Source organism: Maniola jurtina, chromosome 17, assembly GCF_905333055.1.
Source record: "Maniola jurtina chromosome 17, ilManJurt1.1, whole genome shotgun sequence".
Classification (NCBI taxonomy): domain Eukaryota; kingdom Metazoa; phylum Arthropoda; class Insecta; order Lepidoptera; family Nymphalidae; genus Maniola; species Maniola jurtina.
Genome location: NC_060045.1, coordinates 11,890,028 through 11,911,978, shown reverse-complemented (window position 1 = coordinate 11,911,978; position 21,951 = coordinate 11,890,028). Strand labels below are relative to the sequence as shown.

Here is a 21,951-nt window from a genome sequence, read left to right as displayed (position 1 = left end):
TACGCCAATGGCAGTATCATCCTCACAGGTTTATATAAAAATCTTTACTTCAAAGGGTCCAGCTTAAGAAATTAGCTCTAGTATTGACTCACAATTTACTTGAGACTCACAAATTAGTCGATACTAGAGCTAATTTCTTAAACTGGACCCTTTGAAGTAAAATTTGAAATTTTTTGCCCGCAATATTCAAATTAAATTTGAATTCTGCGGGCAGACCCGTCTCATGTCTTTTAAAGTTTTATCTTGGGTTGCATTCTGAATAAGGCACTATCAGGTACCCTTCAGCGCACAATATCAAGGACTAGATCACAGAAGGATAGCTATGCTAAACCATAGCCGTGCGTACGCGTGTAAATAACGAACACGCAAAATGTTTCGTGCGTGTAGATGGATTATAGACGACGTCAGACGAATATCCACCCGTCACTTTTGCATTAAAAAAATCCAATTAGACCTAGTGGTTTCCATCCTCCGATAGTCATAAAAATAAAAGGATGTTGCTAAGTGGCAAATATTAGACGTGTACACAAATTTCTGGGGGTTGGAATACCCTCCTATGTGATTGATTCTGTGATTCATTTTTGTTTAGAGATTGTGTACAAGAGAATTAGCCACAGTGTCCAGTAGGCGGTAGGTACTTAGCCTAGTTAAAGACTTCTTCGGTCTCCTTATCGGGGGTGTGGAGTTCAATTGCGGGAACACATAACGCTCTAGGTTTTTAGAGTTATGCCCATTTTTACCCGACTACGGCAAAGCCAAAAGGAAGGGTTATGATTTTAGCAGTCTATGTAAGTTTTTTGTATTCGTGTGTTCCACCGTAGCGCCTAAACCACTGAGCCGATTTTGATGAATGAGGTGTCAATCGATTCGTTATTATGGTCCGGATGGCATAGGCTACATTTTATACGAAGAAAATCGACCTATAACGGATGTTACATCCAATTGGGGTCTCCAATTTTTTTTTTTTGCTATTGTATCGAGTGGGATATCAAATGAAAGAGACTGCTGGGCCGGGCAATGACTTGTGATGTTGATGATGGATTTTAGTTTATCTATTGTCCCTATTACAAGAAAAAAAAAAACTAAATATAGTGTTATAATAGTGTCTAACCATGTCTGGACAATTTGGACTCTAGACTACTATCTACTGTTCGAAGCTTCACATTTATTTATTTTTTAATCTAAATTTTATCAACCTGCGTTTGATGACAAGCATGCTTAATAAAACGCAATGATGAGGTGTCGGTTGGAGCGCACTTGCCTAGAAGAATGCATATTACATATCACATTGCAATGCATTAAGCTAAATTGATCGCATCGGATGCAGCCATTACACAAGCTTTATATAATGCCGCGTAATGTGAGTGTAGAAGATTGCAGGGGGACGGTCGGTACATAGTTGTATATGACCGGTTCACCTTGACAGTGGCGAGGACGCGTTAATTTGAGACCGACCACACGTTTAGGATTATGTCGATCGAATTCTTGGAGAAAAACCGGCCAAGTGCGAGGCAGACTCGCGCACTGAGGGTTCCGTACTCGGGTATTTTTTCCAACATTTTGCACGATAAATCAAAAACTATTATACATAAAAATAAATAAAAATCTGTTTTAGAATGTACAAAAAAAGCCCTTTCATATCATACCCCACTTGGTATAGTTATCTGACTTTAAAAATTGAAACACATTTTAATTTTTTTTTTAAATGATGTAACCACAAATTCGCGGTTTTCAGATTTATTCCTGTATCTTTGCTATAAGACCTACCTACCAGTCAAATTTCATGATTCTAGGACAACGGGAAGTACCCTATAGGTTTCTTGACAGACAGACAGATAACAAAGTGATCCTATAAGGGTTCCGTTTTTCCTTTTGAGGTACGGAATCCTAATATGCCTAGATATATGGATGGGTCAGACCCATAAACGAATAGCAACATTGAAACTTTTTTGAGGCGTAGCGCAAGAATCTTGAGCATTTTTTCATTCCTATCGTTTCGGAGGGATTAGTTAAAGTAGGTATTTTTTATTGTTGTTTGTAGCACGAGAGTCCTTGCCAAAGGCTGAGAAATCACCCTGGATAGTCTAATTTTTTTACAATAATTGTACCAATTTGATTTCCACTTCTTCGTTCTTTATTGAAAACCTGAATAGGTATCTCCTAAGGAATTCTGAAATACATATCACCCACTAGATCTACACTGGATTAGTTTCATGAGAGCAAGTTTCTACTTCTAAGGTTGATTTAGTATCCCTCTCTTCTATATAATGATGTTTTCAACCTATCGCTCGCCCGTCACTGGGTGGGTACAAGTCTCCTCTCAGAATGGAAAGGGTTCAAGCTACATTCCATTATCTTGGCTAAGTGCGGATTGACAGACTTTACAGACCTTTGAGAACGTTATGGAGAACTCTTAGGCATGTTTTTTTTATAACTACATGGGCTTGCGCTTGACTGCAATCATACCAAGCTGGAGATGATGCAGCGTAAGGTGGGGCGTGCTGGCCCAGAAGGTGCCTGTTCACTCTTCTTTTGAAGGCACCAATATTAAAACTAGCGAAAAAACCGAAGCCGGAACAATTTTTTCACGATGTTTTAGAACTTAGGTGTATAGATCCATACTTAGGTCTTTTTAGTTACTTATATTTTGTAATAGGTATAAAGTAGATACTCAATAGTTTGCATCGCGAAAATAAGCGTTGGTTTACTAACACTCCGATTAAATGGGGTGCGATTGAAATAAACGTGGTCGAGTGCCAATTCCTGGTTGCGAGTACGCTTGCTCGTGATTCGTGTCTTTGACTTTTGTAACACGACAACAAAACAGGTAAATCGACAGACGACACAAAGGGTGACAAAAGTTCCTAGGTATAAATATATGTAGGTATATAGGAACCTGTGTATACAATATTATGTGGAAGACCCTTCCGGCGTCCATGCCACGTATAACCAATAATATGTGCCTTCAAAATAAGAGTGAGCTTTTATCCACCGCGCTTCAGCCTAAACTTCAGCATTGCTTTCAATGTCACTATTGATGTCACTCTGATGTCTGTCTGTATGTCTGTCTGACTGTCAGTCTGTCTGTCACAGGTCTCTGCTTGTAGACCGAATGAGTTACAAACCTGAAATTTTGGTATTCAGTGCAGAATGCTGACCCAAAAGCAAATGTTGAATTTGAAATGTAATTCAATTTATTTTTCAGGGGTGCTTCCATACATGAAAAAGAAACCGATTTTTTTTTCTTACCCTAGCGTGTGGAGTATCATTGTTTAGAGTTCATCAAGGAGAGTATTTAAGCATGATACTTGTCAAGCGCAAGCCTATCACGCAATATCGATACGGAAGTCACACCGAAAACAAATCTACAAAGAGGGGAAAAGTGCAGTGTCTCACTTAATAGACTTGTTTCCTGTAACTTTTTGTGACTTAGACCCGGTATCCACGAGCCATTGATCATACAGTACATCTGTTACTGTCTTTGAAGACACCGAATAACAACTAAGTCTTGTGCAAATTAATAGTCACAAACAGGTGTGCCTACTCCACATTAGCGTCTAGTCGTGACGGTGGAGTCATGAATAGGAATGGAAACATTTCTAATTTTAGCGGCAGCACTGAAATAGTACAACGCGTGCTTCCTGAGGCGCAGATGGGCTTCAAGATCTAGCTAAAGTCTAGACAAATATTACACGTCTTATTTTTGCCCGACTACGGAAGGATAACAGAACAGTGGTGGCCTAGAAATCCAGAGTATGAATCCCAGGCACGCGCACCTCTACATTTTCGGAGTTGTACGAGTACTTATTATGTGCGTTTTAAGCATCGATGTATATGGATGGGCCCTTCGAAGATAAAAAACGCGCTCAAAAAGTCAATAGAATTTGCAAAAGTCTATTGACTTTGTCAATGACGATGACGTAAGATTCAAGCGTATTTTTGCAGACGGAATTGTATGGGAAAGGCTAATCCATATACATCGATGGTTTTAAGCGATGTTACTTGCTTCAACGTAAAGGAAAATCTCGTGAGTCTCCATAATATTTTCAAAGTTGTGTGAAGTTTATCAATTCACACTTGGCCAGACTATGGATTAAGAGGGGTCTCTCCATCACTCGCTCCATACAAACGTAGTTCCAATTTCATTTGAATATTAGGCAACCAAAGTCCATGAAATTTTGCAAACATATTCTAGAAACTAATATCTATGCCTGTGGTTTTCCAGAAAAATATTCGGTATCAAAGTTACGCGGTCTTAAAAATTCACATACAAATCTTTGCGCCCCTGTAATTTTAAAACTACATATTTTTCGAAAAATCTGAAACACCACAGGCACAGATATTAGTTTCTAGAGTATGTCTGATCAACAAAACAATCGAACCTAAAGAAATAGGTTCGATTGTTTTGTTGAGGAATAATTTAACTTTTTGAGCTTTATTCGTCAATTTAAAAAATGATTGGCTAACGAAACATCAGTCCCTAGATTTGAAAAAATTCTAAGTTCTAACCTCTATCTATCGATATTGATGATGATGAATTCTTTAGGTCCGATTGTTGTTGAGGAAAAATTTAACTTTTTGTATCAATTTGAAAAATGATTAGCGAATGAAAAATTAGTCCTCAGGTTTGAAAGAATTTAACTTTATGAATCTTTATTCATGATGAATAAAATGATTGGCGAATGAAAAATCAGTCCCTAGATTTGACTGAATTTAACTTTATGAATCTTTATTCATGATGAATAAAATGATTGGTGAATGAAAAATCAGTCCCTAGATTTGACTGAATTTAACTTTATGAATCTTTATTCATGATGAATAAAATGATTGGTGAATGAAAAATCAGTCCCTAGATTTGACTGAATTTAACTTTATGAATCTTTATTCATGATGAATAAAATGATTGGCGAATGAAAAATCTGTCCCTAGATTTAGAATACATTGAAGTTGAACACCAATGAGATGGGAACGTGTTTTGGCCACGATCGGTAAACGTGCTTCTGGCACGTGTGTTCATTACTCATACTCATTACCTGTGAGATGCTCTGTACGTATTGACAGTGTAATTTTTACTAACTGATTCGCTCGGGCTTTGCACAAAATTACTTATGTTCTACATCAGTGGTCTCTAAATTAACCAAGCATTATATATTATAGAGGATGCCTGCGAGGTCGTCCGCGTGCAATTTAGTTTTTGAAAATCCCGTAGGAACTCTTTGATTTTCCGGGTTAAAAAGTAACCTGTGTCCGTCCCCGGGATGTAAGCTAACTCTGTCCCAAATTTCGTCAAAATCGGTTGAACAGACAAACAGGCAGACAGACACACTTTCGCATTATGATATTAACTATGGATTTAGAATAGAGATGCCTTAGGACAATAGGGGCGGTAGTGGCATATATAACTTCAAACAAGTTTTAGAAAAGAAATGATGAATTTTTCTGCAGGCTCAATATTCAACTTGCCAGGATTATTATTAGAGACTAAGCTAAGTAGTGCTTAATGTTTAATTTGTATAAGTATTATATTCACATTGCTCAGTAGAATCTGTTTTCTGAACCGGTGCGGTGGTAGAGTCGCAGATGTAGCGTAAGAAACACAAGTCCTACATGCTTGCAAATGCTTTTATCTGAATTTACAGGAATACGGTCATCCATCCAGTTACCGACTTCGGTCAAACGTTGACCGAAGTCTCATGGAAGCAAGCCACACCCTCGTTAACTCGGCAATCGAGAGTAGAGTACAGCCTGTCTAATACCTGTAATTGTAAGTCGATGCAATGCCGCTCAGTGGGGTTATCGATTCGGGCCTGCGCGCTCGCTGCATGAGTGACGCAGTTGATTTACCTACGCTAGTGATGGGGACATTTTGCTGTAACACTACGATTTTTATGACACACACATTTTATATATATGGGCATTTAATGAATTAACAAGTACATTAGGAAGGATACGCTACCTATTTATATCAGTATTTGAACTCATCGGTCATACTGGCCAGCAGGCCGATTCAGAACCCTTCGATAACATAATTGTCGATCGATTCGGCAAGTTGTCGTTCGATAAAATGTATTTTCAATTCAGAATAACCGAATCGACAGTGAAATTGTCGAAACCGAAACCGAATCGAACAGACGTAGATATCGTTCGATTACAACTATCAAACGCTATTCACAACAACCTAACCGAATAATATTTGTCGAACGTCCGATAATTTTTGATGTTTACTTATCGAAAGCTATAGGGCATTCGATATCTTTTTGTTTACCTAGTTTCGTACCATTGTACAAGAAACAACAGTTTTGAAACTTTGAAATTTAATATTATTTGTTGTTATAGCGGCAAGAAATACACATTTTGTGAAAATTTCAACTCTCTACCTATTACTCTTCACGAGATACAGCCCGCTGACAGACAGACGGACAGCGGAGTCTTAGTAATAGGGTCCCGTTGGTGCCCTTCGGGTACAAAACCCTAAAACCAGCGGACAAAAATCACAACACCGAGCTTAAAAAAGCTAGAACCCAGAGCCGTAAAACCAGTTAATAAAAAAAACCAAACTTGCCATTGATTGACAGACGTAATTGATGTTTGACATTTGTGTTGTATTTACGAGGATAGCTTTAATAAAACTTCACTAGTACATTTCGATGTTTTTCTCTCGAAATCAATAATTTAATAAGCTATCATTTTAAGTAATGACTTAAATTACCTTCAAGATGAATAAAAGTTATTTTTTAATGTTTAACTTGAATTTAAAAACAAGTAAAATTTTGGTAACATAACATACTTTATAAATGCACATGTAATCGCAATGTTTCTTATCGAAAACGGTATCGTAATCGAAATCGAATCGAATCCTTTTGTCGAACGTTCTGAATTGCACGATAAAATTTGTTCGATTCGAGATCGATACCGAATCGAATCGATTCGTTATGTTATCGAAGTGTTCTGAATCGCCCTGCAGACCCGTGTTCTCTCTCTCGCAGAATGAGAAGGGTTCAGGCCATAATCCACTGGCATATTTGACAGACTTCACTCACCTTTGAGAATAATATGGATAACTCTCAGGGTGAAATTTATAGAGTGTACTTTGACTTTGCTCCGTTACTTACTCCATACAATCGTAGTCCCAATTTCATTTGAATATTAAGCAACCAAAGTCCATGAAGTTTTGCAGACATGTTCTAGAAAGTAATATCTGTGCCTGTGGTGTTTTAGATTTTTCTAGAAATATGCAGTTTTATAGGGTTTCCACGGGATCTTCAAAAACCTACATCCATGCGGACATAGTCGCGGGCATCCTCTAGTTTGTATATAAAAGAATGATAGACATAGCATACCTACAGTATCTTACATCTACAAGGGAACTAGTCCAGTTCTGTTACCAGCTCCTCTTAAACCCGAGACTGCATGACTAACCATATTTTGTTAAATAAATAACGTAAACTTATTTCTTGTTTCGATATAAAAATATCGGGTTACATCCCTATAATCTAACAGATACTGCTGTACCGTTGTTTACGCCTTCCCGAGTTGTTTATTATGATTCTGGAATATGATGTCAGCTTTACAAGAGAAAAATCCACTATTGACTTTTCCTCTCAGGTCGAATCGGTCAAACAAAATAATATACGTTGAGGATTTTTAGAACCTATTTGATGTAGCGGAACTATTACCACCTATTATTTCATTAAATAACACTAACGCTGCCGAGTTTGTTTTTATTGGACTGACTGATTTGACCCACACATTTCATAGGTCAGGGATGATAATTCAAATTTTTTAATTGATACTTATAATGGCACTGCTTTCAGCTCTTAGCTATCGACTATTTTCCCGCTTGAGAAATATTCAATAACTGATGTATAGTGTAAATCGTATCCCATTAGAGCTAAATAGGTAGGTTAGCTAATAGTTAGTTGATCGCTGACCGTGTGCACGCTTTCGACGAGAACTCTCTCTCCACTAGTTTGCCGCAGCGACAAAAGCTATCAGAGAAAAAAATCTCGTTCAGCAATGCTCTCTTGGCCACTCCCACAGTTTGCACAGGAATTAAGACAGCTCTCGACCTTTTATCCGAGAATTTATGTAATCGCCCATCGCACTCTCGCTCAGTGCCCAGCGGGCAGTGACAAAACTATCTAATCACACTCGCTTTTCGTTGCTCGCCAACTCTTTTCTAGTTTTTAGCTCATTTCGTTTCTTGCTAATCATCGGCGGTGATAAGTGCCTCTAACTGCATTCAATCCATAATACTTCTTAGTTCTTACTACTTTTAAAAACTGGATCTACAAATAAATGCATGGGACTTCAAGCGATATGATACTCGTATAATGCCGTTTACGTCATAATTTTAATAACCTAGAAAAGAGCAGTTACTTTGTTTCACACATGAGTTACATACTTTATCTCGGAAACTTTCTGATAACGCTGTACTACTATTTGCTTGAGGCAACGATTGTTTAAATTTAGACTGCAGTGTAATTTTAGCTCTCTTTGCCTTATAATTATAGCTACATAATATTATTACGAAGGATGTTTTAAATGGGAATGGATTTCACTTTATTTAACTTAACTTTTTTTTGCTGTTTATTCCGCAGATTAACATTTTCCTTGACTCGTCGTTCGTCTTCTGAGATTTATTTGTAGTTAATCTGTACCTATTCCACATATCACGATTTTAATTCATATCTCTAATCTTGACTATTAAGTCAAGTATGTACCTATAAAGTACAAAATTTTTATTCAGGTTTTTAACCCCCGACCCAAAAAGAGGGGAAAGAGGGGTGTTATAAGTTTGACGTGTGTATCTGTCTGTGGCATCGTAGCGCCTAAACGAATGAACCGATTTTAATGTAGTTTTTTTTTTGTTTGAAAGGTGGCTTGATCGAGAGTGTTCTTAGCTATAATCCAAGAAAATCGGTTCAGCCGTTTGAAAGTTATCAGCTATTTTCTACTTACTGTAACCTTCACTTGTCGAGGGTGTTATAAATTTTTAATTTACACTTGTCTTGTTTTTGCTGTTGATTTCGAAGGTTTCTAAGTAGGTACCTCTAAGTACATAAATAAACTAAACTAATTTAATCTTTTTGTCCCCTTAAAATTGAAGCTATTAAATCTTTAAGTCACAGTGAAGAATGAAGATAACAATTAGTTAACTTAAAAGTTCAAACAGAATTATCAGCAAAACGTTATCACTCGTTCTTTTTTTGTGAATTTACGTACGATAGACATTCCGTTATCTTGCGTGGTGATAGACCTTTGTCCATTCAAGTTATCATTCAAGCAAGCTATTTATACAACTTTAGAACCTGGTATGTATGTTTGTATGAAAACTTGTACTTAAAAATTAATACTATATACATATACTATTGTATTATATTAAATATATAATTATAGTATAATATTAAATATATAATTTTAATAATTCCTTGCGACTTGGTACTATCCAACACTAGCACTTCTCCTTTCAGCAAAGGTTGCCTGGTAGAGATTGCTCCAAGCAATAAGGCCGCCTTTGCACACAATTGTTTTTTTCTGTTTTCTTCTTTCTGTGTTGTGATCCGTTACATGTGTTTTTGTGTGCAATAAAGTGTTCTATCTATCTACTATGAAGAAGTTCTTTGTTTATTTAAAACCACTTTACTTTCACGCCATTTATATATACCTACCTACTATACATGCTACTCCGAGGTTTAGATTTAAGTACCATATCTTTGGTTTTACTCAATTGGAACTGATTTTCCGGATTTTTTTATAAACTGACTTCAATAACCACAAACACTAAAATGTGAAAATAATTTAATTTATTATGCGTGCGTGCGTGCGTGCGTGCGTGCGTGCGTGCGTGCGTGCGTGCGTGCGTGCGTGCGTGCGTGCGTGCGTGCGTGCGTGCGTGCGTGCGTGCGTGCGTGCGTGCGTGCGTGCGTGCGTGCGTGCGTGCGTGCGTGCGTTCGTGCGTGCGTGCGTGCGTGCGTGCGTGCGTGCGTGCGTGCGTGCGTGCGTGCGTGCGTGCGTGCGTGCGTGCGTGCGTGCGTGCGTGCGTGCGTGCGTGCGTGCGTGTGTGTGTGTGTGTGTGTGTATGTTTGTTACCCCTTCACGCTAAAACTACTGGACGGATTGAGCTGTTTAGAATGGAGATAGATTATACTCTGGATTAGCACATAGGCTACTTTTTATCCCGGAAAATCAAAGAGTTCCCACAGGATTTCAAAAAACCTAAATCCACGCGGGCGAAGTCGCGGGCATCGGCTAGTTATGTATAAGCATAGGAATGAATGTAGTTCTATAATAACATTTTTTGGAGCCAGTGCCAATGAGACACATGAACCATTTACTCTTCAAACCTTTTGTTTTTGTTCACATTGGCACCTCATTTAGGTATAATATCAAAGTATGACATCCTAAGTTTATCCATAATAAATACATACCTAGTACTGATATCTAATAACATGTCAAATACTACATAATATTAGATCTTGTATTTTAATATATAATTTTTATCAAGTTTATAGTAAGACTATGTAGTTCAGAGTTCACTGTTCTGATAAAAGTATACTTTTGTAACTTGTGATAAGATTGTATGTGAGTTACATAACATAACACAAAATCCGGCTCTGGTGTAACTGTTTAAGTTAACTTTAACTGTGCGATCTAAATCTATCGTTTACTTAGTATGAAGTTCAACTTTCATGAAAAACCATAATATTATTACATATTTCTTGAAAATGACTTTAATCTGAAGAATTTGTGCTAAAAACTAACGACGGTCAATCCTACATTATTCCCTTTTTATCTAGCCTTTACTTTCAGTTTATGAACTTTAAACTGTAGTAGGGTGTAGTGTAGTAGTACCTTATCTTTTTTTCGTATTGAAAGAAAAACAATAATAAAAATGTTAATTTTTTTTTGCAGCGAGAGCAGCATGTTCGTCTCCCGTCGGCGTTGGATTCTGAAGACTTGCGGGAAAACAACGCCGTTACGATGCGTCCGCGCCGTGTTACAGCTCGCGCAGGAAACCGCGGGCCACTCGCGCGTACAGAACGTGTTCTACTCGCGACGGGAGTTCGCGCGACCGGCCGCACAGCTCAAACCGCACGACAACTTCGATTCAGAGGTAAGACAGTGTCAGTAACGTCGTCATGTAGTCTGTTCGCACCGTGTTACAGCTCGCGCACTAAACAGCGGGACATCGCACGTAAAAAATGTGTTCTACTCGCGGCGGGAGTTCGCGCGGCCAGCCACACAGCTCAAACACGACAACTTCGATTCAGAGGTAAGACAGTGTCAGTAACATCGTTACGATGTGTTCGCGCCGTGTTACAGCTCTAAAAAACTTATTCAACTCGCGACGGCAGTTCGTGCAGCCAGCCGCAGAGTTCGAACAGCACGACAGTAAATCGCATCACGAAACAGTAAGGGAAAAAGTTCGTGCTTGCTACACTCACGCCTTTGAGGTAGGTATAGGTACGAGTAAACTATGTAGAATTCGTTTAATTTCAAAATAGTTTACATTGATATATGTACTTAAATAAATGAAGTATTTCATTAGTATACCTAGATACAAATACATATTTGGTAATATGTATATCGCTGCCTAGATATTATAAAACATTCTTGATTTGGCGCGTGTTATAATTAAACGAATTAAGATAAAGAAATCTAAGAAGTGAGAGTAATTAATGCTTATCAATGTAATTAGGGCTGCATGCATTTTCAAATAGAAAGGAAAATACCACCATTATCCAAACTATAATAGTCGCTGATTGTTCCTCCCTGTGTTGGGGACAATGCCCATAGAAACTTTCAGCTTTTATAAAATAATGAAGGTCTGGCCCTTACTGGCTCTTATGGTGAGATCTATAGAGCGCACTCTGACTTTGCTTAGACTTGAGTTTCAGTTAAAACGAGATAGATTTATGCCATCGGTATAACGCTGTCTCGTTTTAACAGCGTCTTAAGTCTGAGTAAAGTCAAAGTGCGCTCTATAGATCTCACCCCTAGTCCATTATCTCTTTTTAACCCCCGACCCAAAAAGAGGGGTGTTATAAGTTTGACGTGTGTATCTGTGTATCTGTGTATCTGTCTGTGGCATCGTAGCGGCTAAACGAATGAATCGATTTTAATTTAGTTTTTTTTGTTTGAAAGATGGCTTGATCGAGAGTGTTCTTAGCTATAATCCAAGAAAATCGGTTCAGCCGTTTGAAAGTTATCAGCTCTTTTCTAGTTACTGTAACCTTCACTTGTCGGGGATGTTATAAATTTTTAATTTACACTTGTTCAAGTTCGCTTCCTTAATATTTAAGAATGTTGGCATCCCTGACATCCGCTTGTTGTTTATCTGTCGCCTTTCTCGGAACGTGGTGTGAACCAAACGCGTAAAACGTAACACAAAGTTGAAAGTTCCACGAACTGCAAGCTGATACCAGCCATATTAATTATTCTTTGTGTTATATTTTGTAGTTCATTTATTGGCTGAATATGTATGGACAGTCGGCCTCAGAATTCGAGTAGCAATTCCGCGAAACTATTGCATTAAAAACCTGTCGCACTTATGACCTTTTTCTATAAACACGCCACACACACCTAACGCATGTGCATATCCGTGCCACGCGAATATGACCATTAAGATGCTAAACGACTTACGGCCTTTGACTGTATCTATCTATAATGTTTCACGCACGCACGCACGCACGCACGCACGCACGCACGCACGCACGCACGCACGCACGCACGCACGCACGCACGCACGCACGCACGCACGCACGCACGCACGCACGCACGCACGCACGCACGCACGCACGCACGCACGCACGCACACACACACACACACACACACACACACACACACACACACACACACACACACACAATTAGTGCGTGCGCAAGTACAAGTTAGCATATTCCATTGCGGATAACGAGGTCCTGGGTTCGTTAGATCTGGGAAACCTCTCATAAACTGTACGATGTATTTACTGGAGTTTAACTATTCATTAATTTGCCTGCAGGTTGAACTTCTGGATTCCTTCTTTGGTGACGGCCGCGCGTATATCATGGGTCCCGAGAAGGACTGTTGGTATCTCTACACACTTTTGCCTTTGGAAGGTAATTACATATTACAATGAGAGTAATAATAACATTAATAATTTTACTAAATTATCCATATTAAAACATAAATATGGAAGTGTGTCTGTCTGTCTGTGTGCTAGCTTTTCGCGGCGAATCCATTTAAACAAAGATAGCTTGCATTCCGGGGATGGACATAGGCTACCTTTTGTCCCGGAAAATCAAAGAGTTCCCAAGGGATTTAAAAAAACTTAAATCTTCTTGTACCAAGTCGCGGGCATCAGCTAGTTTACTATATGGATAACTAGAGGATGCCGGGGCATCGCCCGCGTTTATTTTGGTTTTTTAAAATCCCGTATGAAAAAAGTAGCCTATGTTCTTCCTTTGTCTGTTCCTAAGTCTGTACCTAAAATCGTTTCAGTGGTTGGGCCTTCAAAACATAGCAGACAGACAGACAGAACCACTTTCGCATTTATTATATTAGTATGGATTAGGTTACTAAATTATTGTTTAATAACCCAAACAAAATAAAATGAAGTCTTATTTCATTTTACTTGTTTTATAGGCACTGTAGACGCACTGGAGAAAGAGCAAGAAGAGGACGAGGACATCGGCTACTCCGGCACGGAACCCGATCAGACCATCGAGATCCTCATGTCGGACCTCGACCCCGCCGTCATGGACATCTTCACTCGCGCCACGTCCGCCAACGCCGCGGAGGCTACTAAGGTGAGAGGTCCTTGTATCCGACTACGGGAGGGTAGTGGTTTTACGATTTTTCATAATTCATTCATTGCAAAAAAATACGCGTGAAATGCTGTTACAATATTTTTGGAATCTGTGTTACCAAGTAAGCCGGGCAATTTTAATTAAGGACAGTAAAGCACAATATAATCACACTTCACACTAAATATTATACTGACTGACGCTAGAGGTCAACGAACATTGCGTAGATAGATACCGCGGGTTCAACGCCGCGTCGTAGGTTAGATATACCATACCAAATACCTTAATCGATCCAGTAGATTCAGAATAAATAAGTTGTGACAGATGGACGGACAGAGTCACGAGGAAACCGGTTCTATTTTTCATTTGGACGTACGGAACACTAAAAATGCTAACTTGATTTCTAAGTCTTAAGTATTTGTATTGCAGGCATCAGGCATCGATAAGCTGATCCCGGGAATGGTGATCGACGATTACCTGTTTGACCCCTGCGGGTATTCCATGAACGGGGTTGCCAAAGATGTAAGTGTTATAAATACTATATTGATATTTCTTTCTTTATAGTCGCATTCCTATTGCGTAGGGTTATGATTCCTTTTCCATTAATCACATAATGGCAGGAGTTCTCTTGGGATAATAATGCGGTGGGTTCCCAGATCCTTCCACATACAACTCACTGAGATGCTGAGGCCACATTAAGGTTAACGTCAATGCCCAACAACGCCATATTTTTTTATTTGTACCAAAAATTTGTAACAATAAAGAGAAAAAGAAAGAAAAAGTGAACATTATTGCGATAATTCCGCCATAATAAACGCGTTAAACTTAGTGGCCACACTTGAACGGTTAACGTCTAATGCCAATTGAATTGGCAACACGGCAATGTGAATGCCGTTGTAATATTATCGCGTTAGGTTGTGGCCGTTAAAGGCCGTTAACCTACCATTGACGGCGTTTCCCAATAATTGAGCCGGGCCAAGAGAACGAGATTTCAATGGGGATCCGCAGGCAAAACAGATCTCAGAGGGCGCTGCAAGAGGCCCGGCCAATGTCAATGTCAACATGACTTCGTCTGTGGTGGCGTTTGCTGGCGCGCGTGTTGTGACTTTTTGGAGTGTTTTTTTGTTAGAATTGGCCGGTTTTTGTGTTCTGCTGGTGTTTATTGCTGGTGGAACTGACTGGGAAGCGCTCTAAAGGGGTGCCGCGTGTATGTCGGCGGGCGCCAGCACAGACGAAGTCCATACTTATACATATAGTTTCTCTAACTTGTAAATAACTACAAACTTGACATTGGCTAATCAGTGTAAAGCCAGACGAGAGAAAAAAAAAAAATCAACATTGTTTGTTTTGTTGTTTGCTAGCTTTGCTAAGAATTGTTATATCGATACAATATACGATAAGTTCGTGATCGATTATTTAAAGATGTACGATACAAACATAAATAAATCCACTAATTCATCTTCTCTTTTGTTCTTCCAAAGCGAAATCTGGAACTACCCTCTGTAAGTTGTAAAGTACAATTTCAATTTACAAAAAAAAAAGTGTCAATTAGTAGGTATATTACATATATGTAACAACAAATTGTGTTAGTGTTGGCCAACTACGGAGATTGTGGTAATATTTTAGTATTTCACAAGTGTGATAATATTTTTTTATAGTCCAATTACCAACACGTACACATTAGAAGTATTCAACAAGTTTTGTATTTACAGTAATTTGTTTTTGTTATAAACAAAAATGGCAATATTACATACATTACACGAGGAATACGTCATGTTTCAGTCCGTTAACACGATGTTACAGAGGTACTAGCTAACCAGCCCCTGCTTCACTCAGGTGGATTGATTGTATGAATATCCGCAGGGTTGCTACATGACCATCCACATAACCCCCGAGCCGGCGTGCTCGTACGTGTCGTTCGAGTCCAACGTGTCGGCCAGCAACTACGAGGCTCTGCTGGCGCGAGTGCTGGCCGCCTTCCGCCCCAACAAGTTCCTCGTCACTGTGTTCGCTACTCCGGTAAGTTATATCTGCATAACCCCCGAAATTTATGTTTGTTTTTTTACTTGGTTTATGTTCCGTAAGGGGTTTTCAAGATCTAAAGTAAAATTATTGCGTTTTTACACAAACCCCAATTGAATGTATTAACTTTCAGGATTCCCCGGCGTCGGACGCTTCGCAGCAGCTCAAGAAGTTCTCATCCCAAGGTCTGTACGAGCAGAAGGATGCTCAGTTCTGCCGCTTTTCGGGTTACGACCTGCACTACGCTCTGTTCGCCAAATTCCCCAGCTGAGGACGCGCCTCCGCCCCGCCCCTGCCTGCCCGCGCCCGACACTCGCCCAAAACCGGGATACCACTCGCGACACCACCCGGGACACTCAAACCCGCCAAAATCGGGACTAAGACCCCCGCGCGCCACCTCCGACGCGTCTTAGCACAATCACCGCAAATACTGTACGATGACTCGCCGAGAAAATCCTACCGACTGCGCCAGACCGTGTCACAGAACTGTAAACAACGGGACGTGTATTTCGAAAAGGACGTGCCAGTTAAAAAGGAACTTGATGTGCCATCTGAAAAGTTACATGACATGACTCTCGGAAGATTAGACGATACATTTCATGACGTGCCACTTGGAAAGGGCTACAACATGACAATAATAAGCGAAAACGTGCAACATGATAATGAACATGACGTGACATTTAAAAGACACGACGAGGAACATGGCATAACATACGATGGCACATTTCGTGACGTACCACTAGAAAAACATGACGAAAGAGGTACGCGAATTGAGAAGGAACGCGATGTACCATACAGAAGAGAAGCTAGCGTAACACCAGTGAAATCAGATAAAGGAGAGGACGTGAGATACGACCGACACAATGTGCCAATTGAAAAGGGACACGATGAAACACTCGGTAGACATCACGTGCCGTTTGAAAGGGGTCACAACGTACCATTCGTAGGGGAACAAAGAAAATTTTCTGAAAGCACGCCTATTGAAATGGCACGTGACAGTGTAGCTTTACTGCGTTCAACGGGCCGAGAGAGCGTAGCATTACTGCGGCGCATAGCGTGCGTGCTGTTAGCGTGCCGCTGCCGTGCCAACGGCGCGTGACGCGGCGAAGCGTGCTACTCGCGGCCGCCTTAGGTGTGCCAGCGATGCCCCATGCCCGAACGTGCCAGTGACGTGCCACATTGCCAGTTCCGTGCTTATAACGCGTCCGTTGTCTTCATCCTGTGACTGCTAACATTAGCTTGGCATATTGCCATCTTAGCATCGTGCCAGCAATGTGCCACATTGCCAGTATCCTGCTTACAACATACCCCTTATCTGCCGGCTAATACAACGTACCCCTTATCTGCTCGTTGTCGAGTTAATATCGTATCAGTACCACTTTCTGATTCTGTACTGATTTCCGCATTCAGAATTTTCTGAATACGGAAACAAGATCTGTTGGCGTGAAGATGCTAATGACTGACAAAGTTGGCGTACGAAAGAAATCGCGGAATCCTAATACAGCTAAAAACAATGCTGCTGCCAACAGTGGACACAATTGGTAAAGAAAAACAGCACAGAATATATAACAAACAAATACAACTCACCAATTCCTTTGCCCAGATTAATTCCGGCCATAAACAACAGCAATATGAATAATATGTAAATACAACAATATTCTCGCTCTGGCAAACTAGTAATGTGACCAATACGAGCCAGTACCATGCCAGTAATGCCAATCGTTAGTAAGCGTATCCTGAAATGGCCGTGAAGGAATGCCAGTCCCATGCCAGTAATGCCAATCGTTGGCAAACGTGTCCTGAAATGGCACGTCTCGCGTTTTGTCTCAACCCGGCACCCCTAGCTTACTATAGGTACTTAGTACTTATTACTTTAAGTAGATTGTGTACTTTAAAATTTCCTGCACACGTCATTTAATGTCTCTTTTTTAAAGCTCCTTGTACATAATAAAAAAATGTTAGAGTCGGGGCACCTTTTCAATCTGTAATATTCATTATTATTTTTAAACTATTAAAACTTTTTTTACAGTGGATATAATCACTGTTTCATTAAAAAAAAAAATAGGTATATAACTGAAGAAAATAAATATTTCAATACACTTTCAATCATTTTTTCTATAACTTAATATTTCTCGTGAAATTTTTATATTTTATTGGTGATTATTGACTAGCATTTTATGGTGCTCTGACTCTTATCCTTAACAAACTTAAAATGGACGGTAGATTGAAATTTACTATCCGTTTTCAAGTTTCCGATATTTGCTAAAATTCTCATTGAAATGTAATGTGTGTTATATAAACACTATAAAAATTTTGTATGATAGGCGTCATCCTAATAAAAAATTGAGTATTACTTTGCCAATCTATGGCGCCCTGGTATACGTTGGGTCAACATTTGCAGAACCACTTTGCATTTGCATTAGTAGCCAATGCATCTGATAAAATTACTTCAACATTGATGGAGCACAACTGGCTGCCAATACAGCTATCCATATCCGCTATAAAATTGCTAGAAATAATAAATTACTACATTTAAATTTAAGTCAAATCAAAACTATATTTTCTATATTTTAGACCAATCCGATTCCATTATTAATGACAATAGTAGAAAACCCCTCATGTTTAAAGGAAGGTCATATTTGTGGCAGCGTGCAATGTCCCAACGTGTAAAAGGGTCTTATGAGACAGATACAAGTAATGCAATAACTACATAACACTGCTTTTTAATACTGCAATAGAGTAGACTATGTGACAATATTTTTCCATCTCTAAACAGCTGAATACTGAAACGTATCTTATAACTCAAACTCTACCAAAATATTTTTGGGCATGTCAAAAATCAGACACTAATATCAGTCGTACACATGGCGTTCCCTATTATCATAACACTGGTAGCTTATTTTCGCAAAATGTTCATAAATTCTAGCTAAGCTTCTTATATAATCTGTCTTTCTATGAGTGAACATCGTATAAAAATTCGTACAGTAGATTCTAAGATTCGCTCGAATAAACAGAAACTCTGCTCAGCGGGAGAAGTTTACAATATTATATAATTATTAAAAGCATTCAAAATTATTCTAAGACCGTTTTTGACATTTGCAAAATGTTATAAACCTGACATCCTCCTAAGTATAAATATAGGTTTGGGACTTCGTCTGTGTTGGTGTTAGCTGGCGGGCGTGCTCTGCTTTTTTGGAGTGTTATTTTTGTTAAAACTGACTGGAAAGCGCTCTAAAGGGGTGCCGTGCGTATGTCGGCGAGCGCCGGCACAGACGGGGTCCATACTTGTATAGTTTAACTAACTTGTTACAAATAACTACATTGGCTAATCTTTGTAAAGCCAGACGAGAGAGGAAAAACAAATATACGTTTCTGTATTTGGCTGTAAAACTTTCCTGTATTCGGCTGTAAACCGACTAATATCAGATGTGTACAAAAAACTAATGTATATAAAATAAGACGTAGCAGGGTGTCGTTCTATGTGATGTAACAGTTCCATTCCATGATATGCGTGATCCTAAAGTGATAATAGAATTATTAAAATTAATAAAAAAATACCTAGTAGTGATGTTGTGACGTGTACTAACACGATTATGTTCGCAATGAATTGACACGCTCGTATAGTACCCCGTCCACACACTGCCCGTGTGGCATGGGAAGGAGCGAGGAAAGGAGGCAGAGACGTACATAGTGTGGACGCGTTACTCTCATGTTCCTCGTTCTCTCCCATCGCTCCCTATTTTGTCGGTAAGTATGCAATAGCGTACAGTTTCGACGTCCATCGCGTTGCAAAGGCAAGCGACCTAGTGCGGCGGTGTCGCGATTAATTGCGCGAGTAGAGCAGTGTGTGGATGCGCTATAAAGAATATTGTAAACATTGATATAAATAACATTAGTGCGTGTAACATTCACGTAAGTAAAACTTCTTTGACGTGGTGGCAGATATTAAGATTATTAAAAATAATCATGTAACTCATGTTTTTAAAAACCTCGTAATGGCGACCTCAAAACCGCTGTTCTGTTTGGTGGCATTTTTAAACATAAATCTAAGGTATTCTCAAGTCGAGCCTAAAGAAGTTTACTTGTTGACTGAGTAATTCACTAAGGCGTAGCCCGCATAGCGTTTTTATTCGTGCCTGCACGAAGTATTTCTTCACAAATATTTGCGCGAATTTAACACCGCACCGCGTGAAAGTATCAAATCACCGATTTTTCCCCTTACGAATTTTATAGCGCAAGTAAGAGCATCTCAATAATATTATGATTGCAAGTGTTACAGAATTGCAAAAAAAAAAAATCGGGCGATTTTTATTCGCTATGCGGGCTAGCTAAGTTTGTGTATGTGACAACTAAAATTGACATACTGAAGTAATTTTCGAATATTCATTCTTTTTAATTTTTTTTATATTATCTTGTTTTAGATTAAATCGATAAATAGATTCCTAGTTTGGTTCTATTGGGTTCAGAATTAAGGATTCTTGGAATTGTTAATCTTTGGATTTTATATCAATGTTTCTATCGTACTTGGTAGTTTAACTTTACTTGGTAATTTTGAATAATCAAATTGCATTTTTTTTATGTAATGTATAAAAATTGGGGCGCACATGAAAAAATATGTGATAATGTTAAAAATGTAATTAAAAAGAAGGTTTAAAAAATTATAGGAAAATTTAACCTTAAATGTTTGTCTTTGTAAAAGAATTTGCGATGTTATTTTGAAAGTAGAAGTACATTATGTACAAAATCTTTGTTGTTGCCAAGCAACAATGTAATTCGAAGGTATGAAAAAAAATGACGCGATTTTCCAAAAAAAGTAACAATAAATAATAGATATGTAGGTATATTATTTGAATCATATTATAAATGGGTAAAAAAGCCCTTTAATTATATTATACCTGTCTAATGTTATATTACCATGTTACACAATGTCTCAGTTATTTAACATGTTATATACATGTTTTCTGGACTTAATTGGTGTTTGAATTATCTATTGAATTTAAAGCATGACCTATTGATTCCGAAACTAAAAATGACATTAGAAATACCTATGACAATTATAGTTTGACATATCAGTGAATGCACAAAATTTTCGAAAAGGCATTTAATTAAATAAAAAAAGCTTCATTAATGTTAGGAAATTTTGATATAAAAATTAACTGTACAAATTATTATTATGAATAAGGTGATATTATTATGGTTTTACAAAAATGTGTAACTCATTCAAATTAATAAAGGTGGAATTTTTGGGATTTTAATGCTAAGTCTATTCATTTTCCCACCATAAGAGGGATAAATGAAAATAAAACTTAGCTTGCCTATAAAAATGTTTTTACATTAAGTTTAAGTACTGTAGTGTTGGGGTTATATAAAATATGTTAAATCATTGTTAATTATAAGTTGTTACTTAAAAATGTACGTTAACTATTACGCAAATGTAATTTTTGCCTTGTTATTCCAGACAAATCACAGTGCACAGGCGTGTTATATTACAATGTTATATGGAAAATGTTATTACAATGAGCAAGCAATGTGTTATATTACCAATGTTACTGTATGCAGTCTGTACTATTTTATAAGTTTGTCTTCGGTACTGGTGTTGTGTCAAAGCGATTGGGCCAACAAGCCAACGTTGGTGAATTAGATTTAAAGTGGTTTAATTTGAATGAGTTATTGTACAAAATGACTTTATCGTAAGAATTTATTGTGTGGTAGAAATAGTTGTATAAACCCAGCTTAGCAATCATACAGTACAGAAACTGACTCCTGATTTGATCAAGGATTAGGGTCTCTTATCGTTTCAGGCGTATCTAAACCACACCTGAAAAGTCGCAGGTTCATTAATCACTTCTACAAGCTAAAAAATAAGACTTTCCGAACTGTATGGTTGTTACACAGTGGCAAAGGTCAATTTATTGCGAATGCTAGTTCATAAAGTCGTATTAATATTACAACGTCGGATGTTATCGTATCGCAACGACATCTAGTCAGGCAGGGGTGTGAAACGATCGTGGGAGATTTTAAATCGAATAAAAGATTTCTTCTCATTTAAACAAAACTTCTTTTATTTTATCATCAATTAATAACAATCAATACTCGACCTTTAGAAAGAGATTTCGACTTGGTAGAGCGTTGTCTCTG

The 21,951-nt window shown here is 38.4% G+C and overlaps 1 protein-coding gene across 2 annotated transcripts in view; it reads left to right on the top strand.

The window, feature by feature from the left end:
• The window catches only part of LOC123873726 (S-adenosylmethionine decarboxylase proenzyme), a 33,511-nt gene extending 11,975 nt beyond the window's left edge, over positions 1-21,536 (top strand). The window contains exons 3-9 of one of the 2 annotated variants that reach the window (XM_045918740.1): positions 10,915-11,116; positions 13,008-13,104; positions 13,631-13,794; positions 14,221-14,313; positions 15,273-15,293; positions 15,655-15,810; positions 15,947-21,536. In XM_045918740.1, the coding sequence (XP_045774696.1) occupies positions 10,915-11,116; positions 13,008-13,104; positions 13,631-13,794; positions 14,221-14,313; positions 15,273-15,293; positions 15,655-15,810; positions 15,947-16,084 (871 nt within the window). In that variant the 3' untranslated portion in view covers positions 16,085-21,536. The remainder of the gene's footprint in view (positions 1-10,914; positions 11,117-13,007; positions 13,105-13,630; positions 13,795-14,220; positions 14,314-15,272; positions 15,294-15,654; positions 15,811-15,946) is intronic. The other variant, XM_045918741.1, reaches the window with a different exon arrangement.
• The last annotated feature ends 415 nt before the right edge of the window (positions 21,537-21,951 follow it).